This window comes from Petaurus breviceps, unplaced genomic scaffold, assembly GCF_028583685.1.
Source record: "Petaurus breviceps papuanus isolate PSGF00001 unplaced genomic scaffold, PetGlider_PUasm1.0 191, whole genome shotgun sequence".
In the NCBI taxonomy this organism is placed as follows: Eukaryota; Metazoa; Chordata; class Mammalia; order Diprotodontia; family Petauridae; genus Petaurus; species Petaurus breviceps.
In genome coordinates this window covers 1170049-1186295 of record NW_027185811.1, presented here as the reverse complement: position 1 = coordinate 1186295, position 16247 = coordinate 1170049, and the positions used below count along the sequence as shown (strand labels likewise).

At 39.8% G+C, this 16247-nt stretch overlaps 1 protein-coding gene across 3 annotated transcripts in view; it reads right to left on the bottom strand.

Annotated features, from left to right (window-relative positions):
• The window catches only part of SLC11A2 (solute carrier family 11 member 2), a 39939-nt gene that overhangs the window by 21974 nt on the left and 1718 nt on the right, over positions 1-16247 (bottom strand). For 2 of the 3 annotated variants that reach the window (XM_069092547.1, XM_069092548.1), the window contains exons 2-5: positions 3700-3768; positions 2107-2255; positions 1433-1558; positions 656-775 (exon numbers count right to left, since the gene is read on the bottom strand). In XM_069092547.1, coding sequence (XP_068948648.1) covers positions 656-775; positions 1433-1558; positions 2107-2255; positions 3700-3768 — 464 coding nt within the window. Of the gene's footprint in view, positions 1-655; positions 776-1432; positions 1559-2106; positions 2256-3699; positions 3769-16247 lie in introns of those variants that run through there. The other variant, XM_069092549.1, reaches the window with a different exon arrangement.

Genomic DNA, 16247 nt, shown 5'->3' with positions numbered 1-16247 from the left:
AAGGTGTTTTGTAAACTCTAAAGTGCTATGTAAATGTTAGCTATGACTATTCATTATTGAGAACTCTTCTCAATTTGGCTATTTTAAATACCCAAATTAACCATAAAAGTGCATAAAAGACACTATCTACATCCTGAGAAAGAATTGATAAATAGATATATAAAATAATTTTACTTATCTATATATCTATTTGTGTCTAATGGTAGCCATCTCTAGGGTGGGGGGAGTAGGAAAGAAAAAAATTAAATTTACATGATAATTCTGTTGAATATTTGAAAAGAATAGCAAGTTGTGCATAGGAGATCTGCAGTATGTGCCATCTTTTCTATTAAACTGTGTTATGGAGATGCTTTTTTTATTTCATAAATTAAAAACAAAATTTTTAAAAAGAGAACTCTGGAATCAATGAAATCACAGGTCCATTTACAAGAAAATGTAACAAGCCACAGTAGGGAGACTTATAAAGGAAACAGCTGTAGCTATTCACGTGCAAGTACAGACAACAGGAATGACAGGGGCCTTGGGAGGAATGACTGGACCAGAATGCAGCCGGTATGGCTTTCTAAATTCTAGATTCTAAAGGAGGGGAAGAACTGTGGCTTGGCAGCCAGTCCCAGCACTGGCTCTCTTGGGGCGACCACAGGTAGTCACTGACCTTGGGATACTGCCGGTGACATACTTCAGCAAGATGCAGACCTGTGACCACGCCCAGCCTGGCCGCCAGGCGTTGCAGCAGGAGCCCCACGATGGTAGCCACCAGAAGAACCCAGAGCAACTAGGATAAATGAATTCCCCCAGGAGAGAGGACACACTAATTAGACAAGTGCAAAAGACCTTCCTTTCAGGCACAAAAACTTCCTTGGAAACCTTTGGGTAGGATACATGCAGACTTGGACCCCAAAGGAGACAATTAGGAGACCTAGGCTCTATTTAGTCTTGGTCTACACCAGATCTGCTGGGACGGGCTGAGCAAATCCCTGTCACTTTGTGTGTCTTAGTTTTTCCAACTCTAGCAAAGGGAACATGAAAGACCTGAGAATGAGTTTTGCATTTGAAAGTAAATAGATTTTTTCAGGTTCCCCTAAAATTCTGGATTCTGAAACACTAAAGCCATCAATGATGGCTAGGGTTAGGATTAGGGACTAGATTTCATTGGTCTACAGGGAACTCCTAAATGAGGAAATTACCCCCACCAATGTAAGCAGCACCTTCTCTAAAACTTCAAATCTTAAGAGAGATAACCACATTGAGAAGTTCACAGCCAGCATGTGTCAGAGACAGGACCTGAACCTGAGGGCTTCCTGAAGTGGAGCTCTCAATGCACTGCTTCTCCAGCATCTGGTTAAAGACTGCCCATAGCCCTCAATCCTGACACGTCATGGGCAGAAAGGATGTGTGTTACATAGAGAAAGGAGAAGGGCTGGAAACTCACCTTAAACTGGGCCTGGGCCCCAGACTGTAAATCAGATTCTATGTTCCCTGGATCCAGATAAGCGATGCTCATGAGGAAGCCAGGCCCTGTAAAGGCCCAGAGTTTGCGGAAGCTAAAACAAGAATACTACACAAGAAACAAGATATGAGGAAGGCAAATTGAGCTTTGCTCCAAATTGAAAACTGCAAAACCATTATTACAGAAGAGGCCTAACAACTGTTAACTGTAACAAAAGTAAAGGATCTTGGGTGGGTCCCCCTCTGGCCACTGCAGCAGCACCTCCCTTTGGGGTACGTACGTCACACCACAGGCCCAGAAGAATAGCTTAATCACCCTGATCATCCTTACCCTAGAACTAGACTAAAAATATTCAAATAAAATCCAAACAGCCCCAAAGCCACCACTGAGGATGAAAACAAACAGCTTGTTTTTGAGACAGAAAGAAAAACATACTCTCAGAAGGGACCAACCTAGCTCCCTTCTCTTGGCCAGGTCACCCACTGCAGAATCCCATGATCCAAAGTTCAGAACCTTTGGATGTCACCGGGCAGGAGTGGTAATGAGCTGACCCTACAGGGGACCCAAGGATAGGTCCTGAGAGCTGACTGGCCCCTGAGGGATTCTGAAGGATACCTAAGCTCTCTGGACCTCCCCTCTGTGTCTTCTCTACTAACCTCCTCCTCGGGAACGGGGATCTTCTCATCAAAGTAGGTGGAGAAGGGTTCTTCCTGAAATGGAGAGGCTTGTGACGAGGACTGACTACTGTAAATGGTGTTAACAGCGCCCAGGCTGGCAGTGTCCCCATGGTCTCCAGAACCATCTTCTAAAGTCATATGTAAAAATGCAAAGAATCAGCGTGGGGAGAAATTCACAACAACCTCTAATCCCACAACCAAGAAACCTTAGTATTCCATTATATCATTATCAGCACAACGTTTCTATGTGCAAAGAGCTCTACGACACAGAGAAAAGAGTGGAGGAGCCCTGTGCCTCATCCAGACCAATGTAAATAGTATTTCTCAGTAAGAACTTTCCTATGTCCTCTTCTAGTACCCAGGTCCCAGGTGCTTCCCAGAAATGGAAAAAAAATTCTAGAGAACTGTGACACTCAGGGCAAAATGCAGAAAGTCAATGATTATAGAATTTTCCATGTGTTCTGCCTCCCCTTACTTCTGACTCAGTCACCATTAGACAGTCACATGCTGATCAAGGCCTTACGGATAGGCTAGTTCAAAGCAGGCTACTTATCTATATTACTGTAGGGAGCAGAGGCAGCCAGCTCACTCCGTTCATGAAGACCAGGCTCCCCAAGTCACCGCCATGTCCACATGTTTGCTCAGTGTATAGATTAAGTCTTTGATTCCATAACCTCGAGTTTTGGGGGTTTTAAATCTTTTTTCGGGGGGAAGGTAAAGGCAGTAGAGAAGTCCTCATGGACAAAGCAATGAGTGTAATGGGCTACAGGTCAGGGAGACCTGAGTTTGAATGCTTCCTCAGGAATTAACTAGCTATGGGCAAGTTATATAACTGCTCAGTCTCAGTTTCCTCAGGAATAACAGCACCGACCAGGTGAGATAAGCACTTTGTAAAACCCCAGAGGGCTATATAAGCATTGGCTATCATTATCACCATTTTAAGAGCAACTAAAAAGCTAAGAGAATGGCCTCAAAACAGTAGACACAGGATGATCTAGAATTCTGGACTTCTTAAACCTTTTCCACTCATGACCCACAATTTAAGAAGCACTGGAAGACAGCAGAAGTTGAGGATAGCTGAGTCTGTGTACCAGAAAGGGAGGAAGGTACTAAGCAAGAGACACTCTCCTTACGTATTCATAAACATCTCTTAGAACCTCCAAAGGCCCTCAACTGTTCACAATCACAACAACAAGGAATGTAACTGCTCTAGACAGAGAGAGCAGCCAAGGTTTTCAATTACATTCTGGTGCCTTGGGCACCAGGTCTAGAAGAGAAAATCAAAGATAACCATAACCAACCACAAATAGCAGCCAATCACTACCTAACCTATCCAAGGCATTATAGATCCAGAGTCAGTCTATAACCTCATTTTCCCCCTCTGCCATTTCAGATCAGAAATACAATATACTTGGCATGATGACAATCCACTTTAGCTTACTGCCTAAAAGCAGTGCAAATTTGTGGACATCACTGCTATATCCAGAAGAAAAAAATTCCGGAAGGAGATAAGGGAGATGATTCACAAAGCTGTTTAGAACATCATCAATAAATAACAAAGTTTCAAATTACCAGCAGGCATCTTCTGGTTAGAACTTAATGTCATGGTGGAACCCGGTACATCAGATTTAGAATACGATTCTGGAAAGAGAGAAAATTAACAAGAATAAATAGACAAGCAGAGATCAGCACTCGTCAACATTATAGCTGTTAAAAGTCAGCATGACCCCTATGTCCCACTTCAAGAACAGTGTCATAAACAAATGTGAAATACGTTAGAAAAATTCTTTTTGGAGTCTGACCAAACCAATATAAATAAAGAAAACAAGCATCATGTATGAATTAGAGGTTTAACTAGAATTAGAGTTTAACTAGCACAGCTGCTATCTTTCCCTAAACCCAAAACCCTCTAAATATAGAGCCTCCCCTGTTCTCCAGGGACAAAGATTCACACCCCACTCTGGCTGCCTCCTCCAGCACGTAAATCATTCTTAACAGTCAAGGCCTTCACATCTGTTCTCATTACAACTCAAGTCCGATGCCTTTCTGCCTTCTGTTTGGTCCTGTGGCGCTGTGGGGAACTGCTAAGTTTTCTGCTCTGAGTGCTACTCAGCCTATTTTAGCCCCTTCTTTTTCAGCAGAAAGTGTGGCTGCTATAAGCAAGAACACAGACAATGAAGAAAAGATGGGTGAATACATCAGTATGTTCTTTTTAAAGGAAGTACATAATACTTCCTTTAAAAACCATCTATCTCTCAAAAAAAATTTTACATGGTATCTGGAAAACTTGTCTTTCTGGAATTACTCATTATACCCAGTTCTGGATAGCGACAGCTCTTGGTTTTTCTATTACCTGGAAAGAAAAAACAGCATCTAGAAAAGCACATTAACTTAACAAATAGCAATTTTAAAAATCTATAGCAAAAAGAAAACACTATGGACTAGGGTAGGGTAGAGTATGAGGAGACTGGCCTCCTCTCTTCAGCCTCAAGTTATATATCTATTGCCTTCCTATATTCAAAGGGAGAGAAAGGAAGAGAAGATAAAGTGGACTATAATTTATAATTTGTACAACCAATCATTAATCCCCCAACTACATTTTCTACAGATTTGCTTACTGGACATAAATTTCCTTTGGGCTCTAAATCTCCATTAAATTAAACAAGCAAACAGTAATTCAATATTGCATAGTTTTCTTCAGTGGGACAGTCCCACTAAATCAACTAAAGATTCACTTCCTTGTATTAGTGAGTACGAATAAGATATATAAACAGCCACAAATTGGCACATGGCTGCATTTGCAGCAAAAACATTTATGCATTTTTCTTTTTAAAAAAATTATTTGTGACATTCATTTTTTTAAAATTTCAGTTCCAAATTCTTCCTTCCCCTACCCACTGAGAAGGGAAGTAATGTGAAATTATGCAAAACATATTTCCATATTAGCAACATTGCAAAAAAAAAAAAAGGGGGGAGGGGAGAAAAATGAAGTGAAAAAATTATGCCTTAATCTGTATTCAAGAGTTCTTCAGTTTATTCTCTGAAGATGGATAGCATTTTTCATTATGACTTCTTCAGAACTGTCTTGGATCATTCTATTGAGCGGAGTAGCTCAGACTTTCTCAAGTTTTATCATCATTACAATATTGCTGTTTACTACATAAAATGGTCGCCTAGTCTTCCTTTTGTGTCAAGGTTTCTCTGAAACCACTCCCCTCTGTCATTTCTTACAACACAACCAAATTCCATTACAATCACATACCACAACTGGTTCAGTCATTCCCAATTGATGGGCATTCCCTGTTTCCAATTATCTTATTATTCAAAATTATTAGCAGCTATAAATATTTTTATATATATAGCTTCTTTTCTTTTATGTTTTTAGGATACAGATATAGTAGTGTTATCACTGGGTCAAAGTATGTGTGCAGTTTTATAGCCCTTGAGGCATAGTTAGTTCCAAATTCTTCTCCAGAATTGCTGGACCATCTCACAACTCCACCAACAATTCAGCAGCTATTTTTTTCACATCCCCTTCAGCATTTGTCACTTTCCTTTCCTATAATGTTAGCAATATGATAGGTGTACAGTGGTACCTTGGAGTTGTTTTAATTTGAATTTCTCTAATTAATTGTGAATTAGAGCATTTTTTTTGGATAGTCATGCCCAACTCTTCACACATTTAGAGTACTCTTTGGCAAGGACTGGAGTGGTTTACCATTTCCTTCTCCAGTTTATTTTACAGATGAGAAACTGAGGCAAACAGGATTAAATGACTTGCCCAGCATCATATAGCTAGTAAGTGTCTGAGAGTAGATTTGAACTCAGTAAGAGGAGTCTCCCTGATTGCAGGCCTGACACTCAAAAGAGCCTAGACATCATATTTAAAGAAATTATAAAAAAAAACAACTGCCCAGATCTCTTCGCACCAGAGGGCAAAGTAGAGAAAGAATCCGCTAGCCATTGGAACATCACAACCAAAATCCAGAACTTCTGGGTCAAAGAAAAAATATTGCTAGCAAGAAAAAAGATTTCAAGTAGCAAGGAGTCACAGTCAGGACCAGAAGACTTAGCAGTCATCACTACTAAAGAAGTGGAGAGTTTAGAATATGATACTGTATTCCAGAAGGCAAAGGAGATGGGTTTACAGACAAGAAAAACCCAGTAAAAGTGAGTATGACTTGGGGGTGGGGGTATTGATTTTTAATGAATTATGCATTCATAATGAAAAGACCCTATTCATGTAGAAACTCAAGTACAAACACATAAGTCAAGAGAAATACAGATAAAGATGAATAAACAATCACAGGGAACTAAACAAGAATTTACATACATTCTAATATGGGGAAATAATACATGTGTCCCCTCTGAATTATGTCCCCTATTATGATCAATGGTCATAGAGAAAAGTTCAATTAGAAGGACCAGGAGTGAATCTGTTGTGTCATAATGATCTTTAAAGAATGGAAAGGGAGAAGAATTAGGGAAAACTGTCCTATCACATAATTAAGGTAAGCAAGTAGACATCTATACAAAGGAGGAAAGGGTAAGGGGAGAGGCTGATTTGAACTTCATAGATTCAAGTGATCAAAAGAGGAAAGAACATGTGCACCTACAGTTGGATATAGAAATGCATTTTATTCAGTGGAGAAAGAAGAAATCTGAGAGAGAATAGAATAAGAGGGTGATTAATCCCAAGGAAAAAAACTCTAAGGATATACAAAAACATCTGTTCCCTTTTTTGTAGCGTCAAAGAACTGGAAACTGACAGGGTGCCCATCAATTGAAAAATGGGTGAACCAGTTAAGGTATGTGATAGAATACTAATGTGCTATAAGAAATAATGGTTTCAGAGAAAAATGAGAAATTCTCTACACCCTGATGTAAAGTGATCAGAACCAGGAAAACAATTTATACAAAAATAACAGTACTACAGAATCAAATGACCATGAAAAACTTAGGAATTCTAGATGCATAAACAATGAATTATGATTCCTGAGGACTAATGACGGAACCTGTTATGCATCTCTGGACAGAGAGGTAAAAGGCTCAGAGCAAAATGAGACACAAAGACAGACATACATGTACAGACACACACACACATTTTTAACATGGCCAATGTGGACATTTATTTTGCTTCACTATGCGTGTCTGTAATGGGAGTTTTTTCTTTCTTTCTCAATGATGATTAGGAAAGGGTAAGAGGGAGAAAGGGAATTTTTGCTAATGGAAAAAAACAAAAATTTCATTTAAAACAATGGAATTATCTTTTACAATTATAGCTAGAAGAATTCTTAACAAGGGACAAACAACAGAAAATAAAAAGATAATTTCAATTACATGAAATTGAAAATGTTTAAATGAACAAATATCAAGCCAGCTAGAAAAAGGGAAGCTGCTGATGAGAAAAAAAATCTTTGTATCAAATATCTGATAAAGGTCTGTTTCATAAGCTAAACAGAAAATTAACAAGAATCATTCCCCTATAGGTGAGTAAGTAGTCAAAGGATATGAACAATTCTTAAAAAAAAAAAAAGCTAATTGATCACATGAAAGATCAGCAATAAAAAGAGAAATTTAAATTAAAACAATTCTAGAGTGGTGACTTCACAATCAGAGACAGAAATGACAAAAAATGGTAATACTGGATGGTCTGCTTTAAGACCAGCACACTAATACTCTGCTGGTGGTACTATGAATTGGTCCAACCATTCTGAAAAATAATTTGGAATTAAGTTAAAAAAAAAACAAACCCAAAAAGGTTTGACTACAGCTAAAACTATTTTCCCTAGTTCCCTCACCCCAAAGAGATAAAAACCAGAAAGGTCCCATATAAACTAAAATATTCATAGTAGCACTTTTTGTGTTTGCAAAGAATTGGAAATAAAGTACCCAGGGCCAGGAAAATAGCTAAACTAATGTTCATATTGATGTGAATGAATATGAAGAATAAAGGGCAATGTGGGAAGACAGATTTGAACTGAATGAGACAGTGAACTCCTCACAGCAGGGGCTGTTTCTGCCTTTCTCGGTGCCCCCAGCACTTAGGACAGTCTAGTGCACAGAAAAGTCTGTGCACAAGAGCTTTTTAAACTTAATTAAGGATAAAGTAAGGAAAGAAACACCACAAACCTGTCAAAAGAGAAATGAAAAGAATAATACAGTGTAATGTACACGTATTTATAATGACCAAGCTTGTCCCCAAAGAAAAATTGAGAAAATGAACCTCTTCACTGCAGGGGTTAAGTCTTAGTATGTAATATGGCATATACCATCAGACCCAGCTGCAATAACATAAATTTGGAGCTGCCAGGGCATTCTGAGGCTGTCTGGCACAAACCTCTCATTTTACGGAGGAGGAAACTGATGTACAGGGAGGTAAAGTGACTTGCATAGAAGTATGTTTCAATACCTGAAGTACCTGACAGGATGTGAGCCCAGGCTTTGGACTTCAAGGTCAGCTCTGTCCACCACATCATGGAACCACTACTTCCCCCCTCCCCCCCCAACTCTTTTTTCTTTTTAAATGATTAGTACAATGAAAGGCCTTAGTCAGAGAAGGGGGTTTGGGGGTGGAATATATTCAGAAAGGAATGATTATGGTTAGACAGAGAAGGACAGAGAAAGAGAAAGACACACACACGCACTCTGAATTGAACTGTCAGACTGAATTTCAAGAACTTTTCATGGACTCCCTACCCATCTGCTGGTCAAAAAACTGGTTAATGTATCTGACTGTACAACATGAGAGCCATTTCTCTTATCTGTAGGGCAGGAGCTGCAGACTTAGGCACACCCAGGACTCTCAAGACATCATTGCTCTTAACACAACTCATACAGTCTGTGGAAATTCGGAGGAAAATTTAGAATAGATTAAGAAAAATACCACTGGCCCTACTTTGTGACATTCTTAATAAAACTTGCCATAAAAACAATAGTATTTTTTTGTACACCATAAGCCACTAGAGAAACGTGTAATTACTATTTCCCAGAAAGGCACTTTTGCAATCAGTTATTTTGTAGTAAGTCTAAAATGTAACCAAGAATCTGTCATTTAAAATGTAGCTGGACAAAGAACTGAAAACAAGTGGATGTCCATTGATTGAGAAATAACTACACAAATCATGACATGAACATGATAAGAAATAACAAATATAATAAACCAGAGAAGCACAAAAAGATGTTCAAGATCTAATGCAAAATGAAATAGGCAGAACCATGAAAACAACATACAAAACGATGTAAAGCACTAAAAAATGTAAATGGAAAGAATAAAGTAGCATTACAGAGAACAGGCATGGATGGCCCCACAGGAAAGACAGATGGAGAAGCCCATGAGAGTGCCACGTGGCATATACTTTCAGACTTTTTCAATGCCATGATTGGTTCTACTGATTCCCCCACACACACACACCTTTTAAAAAGAATATTTATTACATGGGATGGCTCTCTGGGAACCAGAGGAGAACATAATACTGGAAGAAACTTTGATGATATATAATTAAAAAGCTGGTGCTCTAAACTTCTATCATTTAAAATAGAAAACATATGCTCCCCCAATGGATATGAATAATATAACAGCCTCAAAAAGAACTACAAAATATTAACAACCATATAAAAATTGCTTCAAACCACTAAAAGAGAAAAACAATTAAAATCAGTGGGGTTTGTTCTCACACCCAGCAAATTCGCAAAGATGATATAAGACAGGACTAGTCAACAGGACAAGTTGTACAAGGAAAGTCACACCAATATACTTTTGGTGGAGTTATGAACTGGTTCGTGCTTTCTGGAAAGCAAACTGGAATTGTGCTAAGAATATGACTAAAATGACCATGCCTTTTAACCCACATCCCACATCTCATGGAGGCAAAAAATAAAAAGGTGCCATATACCTCAAAACATTTTAAACAGCAAAGAACCGGAAACAAAAAAGATGTCCCTCAACTGGGGAATAGCTAAAGCGAGTGCAGTAATAACTAAGATGACAAATAACCAAAGAAATGATGCGGAATGAAGGAAAATGTACAAAACGACAACAATATAAATGGAAAACTTATGCTCCGAATCTTTTTAAATGGGCAAAACTTATTTCATAAGATACCCTAATTTATAAAGCATACATTATAGCACATAAAAAATAGAATTCTGTTGTATCATAAATAGGACTGGTCTAAAATTAATATTCTAACTACCATGAACATAATTAACAACATTCTACTTGTTTTCTTAGAATTTAGAAAGAATTTGAGGGGCTAATTCGGATAGCTAATGTCTATTTCAAAAGTTGGCCAGAAGTCTAAACCAATACCTTTCTTTTTCTCAAGATAAAATTTCTGTTTTAAGCAAAAGCATGCAAAATAATCACCACAAAGCCCTGCTCAAAATTAGGCTTAATCTTTTTAAACCTAGAGATTATACTATCTAATTTAAAGATTTAAAAAATTCAGCTGTGACAATCTGAATAAAAGTCACTTGGTTCTGGTCTTCCTATTCATCTTTTTTCTTGTTCTTTCCTTATCTCTCCTGAAACCTTAAAAAAGGATCCAAGACAGCTTAAGGAGAAGGGCTCCTTAGCCTTGGTGACCGCTTGGAGCATGGGGATCAATATAAAGGAGGATCAGCTGTTTTGCCCCCTAGCTGAGATGTCTGTTACCACTTATCCAATGAACCCACCAAAGCTCTCAGGAGGCAAGGCATAGAGTCTCCAGGACAGAAATGTCTGTAAAAGGCAGTAAATGACGGAAATTCATCTGACCTCGAAGAACACACTTTTAAAATGTTACTCTAGAGGAAGAAAAAGATCCTATTCCTTTGTAAGCCTTCAGCAACTATTGAAGGGTTTTCATAAAGGACTGAGATCCTAGAATGGGGGGGGGGGAAGGGGGAGCCTGAGACCTCAAGGCCACACGAGGCCCGCTAGGTCCTCAAGTGAGTCCCTTTGACTGAATCCAACTGTGAAGTCACACTTGAGGACTTAGACATTCCCCAACCCTAGCTTAGGCTCTAGGACCTTAAAGGCTCAATAACTCCTTCAGAGATGCTTCAGTAGTCCAATGGACTAATGGTAGTAATTGCTGGTTTTCTGTGCAATATTGTTAAGTAGGAGTACTTAATTATTTTATTGTATTAGGAATAATTAATTACTTTCTTTGATTCTGTCATACATCTATAAAATACTCATTGGAAGTAATTAGACTAAGATTTTTCCAAAACTCAGTGACCACTTGCAAAAACTTCTTAAAAAAAAAAGGCACATGAAATGTTCAGTTACAAAATCTGTTAAATTCTGAAAGTGTTCTGCTTTCCTCCTCTTCAAGAAGCTTTAAAATAAAATAGCTAAATTCTCATCTTACTGGGGCAGCAAGGGTAGATGGGACCCCTCTCATTTATTCAAGCTAAGAATTACATGCTGAAAGCCATCAGAAGCAAGAGCAGGACTTATTAATGGACAAGACTAGCACTTCCCAGATCCAGTCACACAAACACACCCCTGTTCACCAGGTACAATCCAGCTATTGTACAATGTCCTTAAGGATGCCAGTGCCTCCCACAGCAGTTGGAGCTAAAGCCAGCCCACTCTCTCCCACAGTTGGTCATCAGGATACAAGCACAGCCAGTTTCTTTAGGTTTGCTAACTTGAGCTCTAGGAAGTAAACACAAATTCTTTCCAACAGTAGGGCTATCATCTTACCTGAGCCAGACGTCTATCCTCTTGAACCTTGACAAGGAAAACTCTGACCCAGTGAAGAGTCCAAGAATAAAAAAATGCGAACTTAGGGGTGGGTGCCAAGCGCAATGTGTCTGGAGAAGACAGGTGATAACAAAGATTCTAGCAGTATCTGGCAAAGGGGCCAGGCTAGTGGAAAGGGAGTGGAGATCACTAGTCAACCAAAAACTCTTCAAATTAAGAGACCTATACTTCATAAACTCTACACCGGTTCTTTATTGGATATTCCAGGCCTTGACTACATCCCACCCTTCCTGATACCTCCCTTTTCCAGTGCTATAGTCATATTCTTATTGACTAAAGCTCAGAGCTTTGTTCACCCCTGCTCTCACAGTATGCATTTCCTCTGGTACTTCCACTCCAACAAACCATTTTCCTCCTTGAGAATAGCTTGGTTTGCTGAACTATCTTTGCAAAGAGTCTGTAAGTCCAAATTTCAAGACCTTCACTTAGGGCTGATTGAGTCATCGGTGTCCCAAGTCCCAAGGGAACCAGAAATTTCTTGGGATTACCAGTATATGCTAGACCAGAGTCCACAGACCTAAAAGGATCAGTGGATAGATTTTAAGAGATCCATGAACTTGGATGGAGGGAAAATCACATCATCATTTCAATATAATTGGTTTCCTTTATTCCTATGTATCTTATTTTATACATATAAAAAAAATTCAGAGAAGGGGTCCAGGATACACAAAAGGCTAAAAAAACCCTTGCCCTAGACCAACCAGTCTTGGCTTCGGAAATAAGCTGACCCTCTCATCATCAGCTCACCCACCAAAATGATTTTGTCATTAATATTAGTAACAAAAGTAAAAATAGCTAACATTTATATAGTGCTTACCAAGTGCCAGGCACTGTTCTAAGCATTTTACAAAACTTTATCTCACTTAACTCAACAACCCTGCAAAGTAGGTGCTATTATTATTTTTATTTTACAGATGAGGAAATTGAGACAAAGAAAGGTTAAGTGAATAGTTCAAGGTCACACTGCCAGTAAGGGTTCTGAGACTGAATTTGAACTCAGGTCTTCCTGACTCCAAGTCTTACACTGTATCCACTGTACCATCCAAATTTTTGTTCAGACTGTCAGTTTTAGCTCTTTCAAACAAATAGGGTAAAAAAAATGTCCTCTTCCCCCAGCACAAAACTGACCTCAACAATGGTGCTCATATATTTTTCTCTTTATCTTTTTTTTGTTTGTTTTTTGGAGGGCAACTGGGGTTAAGTGACTTGCCCAAGGTCACACGGCTAGTTTTTTGTGTGTGTTAAGTGTCTGAGGTCAAATTTGAACTCAGGTCCTCCTGACTCCAGGACTGGTGCTCTATTCATTGTGCCACCTAGCCACCCCAATATTTTTCTCTTTATTAATTGAATAAATTGGGGAAATAGTGTGTCCCTCAATTAGGGTTAGCTTGTCTTAGATCATTTGTCTGCTTCCTCAGATGCTGTCCCTCTCTTCTGCAGTACAAAGAATTCAGAGATAACATCGTGTTCTCTCCCAGTATACAAGCAGCTAAGTGGCACAGCAGATAGAATAATGGACCTGGAATCAGGAATGCCCAAGTTCAAATCCTGCTTGAGATATTTCCTCTTTCTGTCTCTCTCTGACCCATTTTATCCCTTCTATTCCCCATTCCTCCTCTCTTATGCCCCCATTTTTTTTGTGTATACACACACACATTTATCTATAAAGAAAACTCTTTACAGATGGCAGAAACAATCTGGGTAGGATGTATGTTACATTTTTGGATACAGTCAATATAAAATTTATTGACTATGAATATTGATTACAAGGGTTTTATAATTAGATTTTTATCATTCCCAGAAAAAAAGGCCAAAAACCAGTTCCTACATTTTCCACTTCCACTCCAAATTAAACTGAGGTTTAAGTATGGAGCTCTTTTATATTATAACATGCCAATTTACAGTTGGACAAATGGAAGCTTATGAGGTCTGAGGGAGGTGAGGTCTTGTTTCTTGGCTCTGGCCCAACCCTGCACTGACCACTTTTCCAAATGCCTTTATCAAACCACAAAGGTGTGGGTGGGGAAAAAGAAAGTGCCAAAAGCAGCCTTAAAATAATTTCCACTTTGTCAAGGTCTTGTCCCTTTTCTTCACCCATATATTTCAGGGAGACTGTTCTGCAATCTCCATCATACCATCAGCAGACTTTTAGTCATAAGAATTTAATTTGCCTCCCTTATTCCAGAGTTAAGTGACTAAATTCCACATGATTACGTTGAATTTCAGCTGAAATTGGGCAGCACAGGGCTGAAGTAACCAATGCTTTCTTGTCTGCAAATTCTAAGTTCCTCATTTAGGGATTAGTTACTGTCAGTGTTAACTATATGAATAGCAACTTCCTCCAAAGAAGGAAAAATCAGGCAACAGAAGTCTTTCATTATGGCCTCTCAAATAGTTTCAGGGATGAAGAGAGCTTCTTTCAACATCATAGAAGGGATTATGTCTGGGGGGGGAGTCTCTTCAGGAATGGAGCACTTTACCCTTCGGCACTTAACTTTAACCTCAAGCCAATCACCTCACTTCCCATGCCAGGCAGCACTAGATCACCAGTCTATGGTCTACCAGTTGTGTGCCCCCTGGTTTTGTCTCCCAGTTTCATAGTTTCCTTACCTGGTGCAGTGAAACCTGTAGACATGAAACGAAAAACTTGGGTTCAAATCCTATTCCTGACACTTTGAGCCTATGTCTTCATTTATAAAATGAGCATGATGATTAATGACTATCTCACTGGGTTTTTTGTAGGGATCAAGTGAGAAAATATACAAAAAGCAACTTGCAAATCTGAACACACTATATAAATGGTAGTTATTTCTAATTTCTACTACTATGATTGTTAAAAACAGAAATAATACTACCTGCCCCATGGGTTGCTGTGAAAATCAAACAGGTAACACAAACATCTTTTGACAATCAAAAGATAACATAAGCCAATGAGTCTTTCATCTGCAAAGGGGGACATAAGGATAAAGGTAATAACATTATTTCCACTGTGTGGATGCCATCCACTGACCTACTACAACCTTCAATCCTCTTGGGGCCTACCTATCAGCATACACAATTATCCAAAGGGCTGCAATGCAAGTTTTCCCTGGATTCCCCCCTATAGAGTCTAAGAAATGTGGTTAGACTGCTCCAGGAAATGCCCTCCTCAACTCCCTGCAGTAATTCCTGGAACACGGGAGACAAAAGCCTGAAATCCTGGCATTTCTTCTTCCTAGATTCAAAATTACCTCAGTGTAGAACAGAACCAAGTGCTGATGTTATCTGATGAAGAAACAGCCAGAGATATGTTTTAGGCTTCTTACCCAAAACAGATCAAGGGAGAAGATAGAAACCTAGGGTTAGAATACAGATGACCACAGTTCCAACCCACAGAAAATCTCAAATCAAATTCCAGGATACACAAGGAACAAAGGAAATCAGTCAGGAAAATCACATACTCAAGGTCTCACTCAAAGATTTACTGGATTTAGAGGACAGGCCAGAATTCCAAAACTATCGCAAGAAAAGGTGAGAGCCATCTAAGTGGATACAGGAAAGGTCAGGAACCTGACACTTTCCAAAGTCAAACCCTAGGCCCAGCAACGTGACCAAGACCTTGGATGGTCTCAGGTCCAACCCCTCCCCCATCTTTAGCAGGAACCTTCTTCAGGAAGTCCCCCTTCCCCCAGCCTCCACGGGAAGACCTTCAAGGACGAGGAAACAACCATCCCCTGGGGCAAGCCAGGTCCCTCTGGGACCGAAGATTAACTTTTCCTTTTATTGGGTGTAAATATTCCTCCTTCAAACTTCCACCCATCCCCCCTGGCTCTGCCCTCTTGGGCCAAAGTAAATTCCTCTTCCCCCAAAACCTCGGAATAGCTCTGCTACAAATCTGCTACTTTTCTCTGGTCGTTTTCCTTAAAACAAAAAACCAAACAACTTTCAAAGGGATTTTCTGGTCCTCAGAAGATCCCATTTTAGAAACGGGGACACCGAGGCATGGGGTCAGTGATTATGAGGCCAGTCCCCTCCATCTGGTGCGTGGCGTGGCGCCGCAGAAGACCCAATCAAGTTCAAGACCGAGTTCAAGTCCGATCTCAGGACCGCTTCCTGCCTCAGTTTCCCTGCCTCCCAGGCCTTCCTTTAGTAGGATAAAAGGATACTTTTTGCACATTGTTTTGCTGACCTCAAAGGGCTGCATAAACGACGGCCGCTATTATTATCACAGTCCTGACTCAGTGGGAAGGAGGATTTCCCCTCGCCCCGCACCCCCCCAACCCGGTACCACACCCCCCAGCCCCGCACGCCCCCGCGCACACCCGCGCGGCTCGCCAGGACAAGGCGCTTCTGGGCCTGGAGACTTTGCCCCGGGCCGGGATCCACT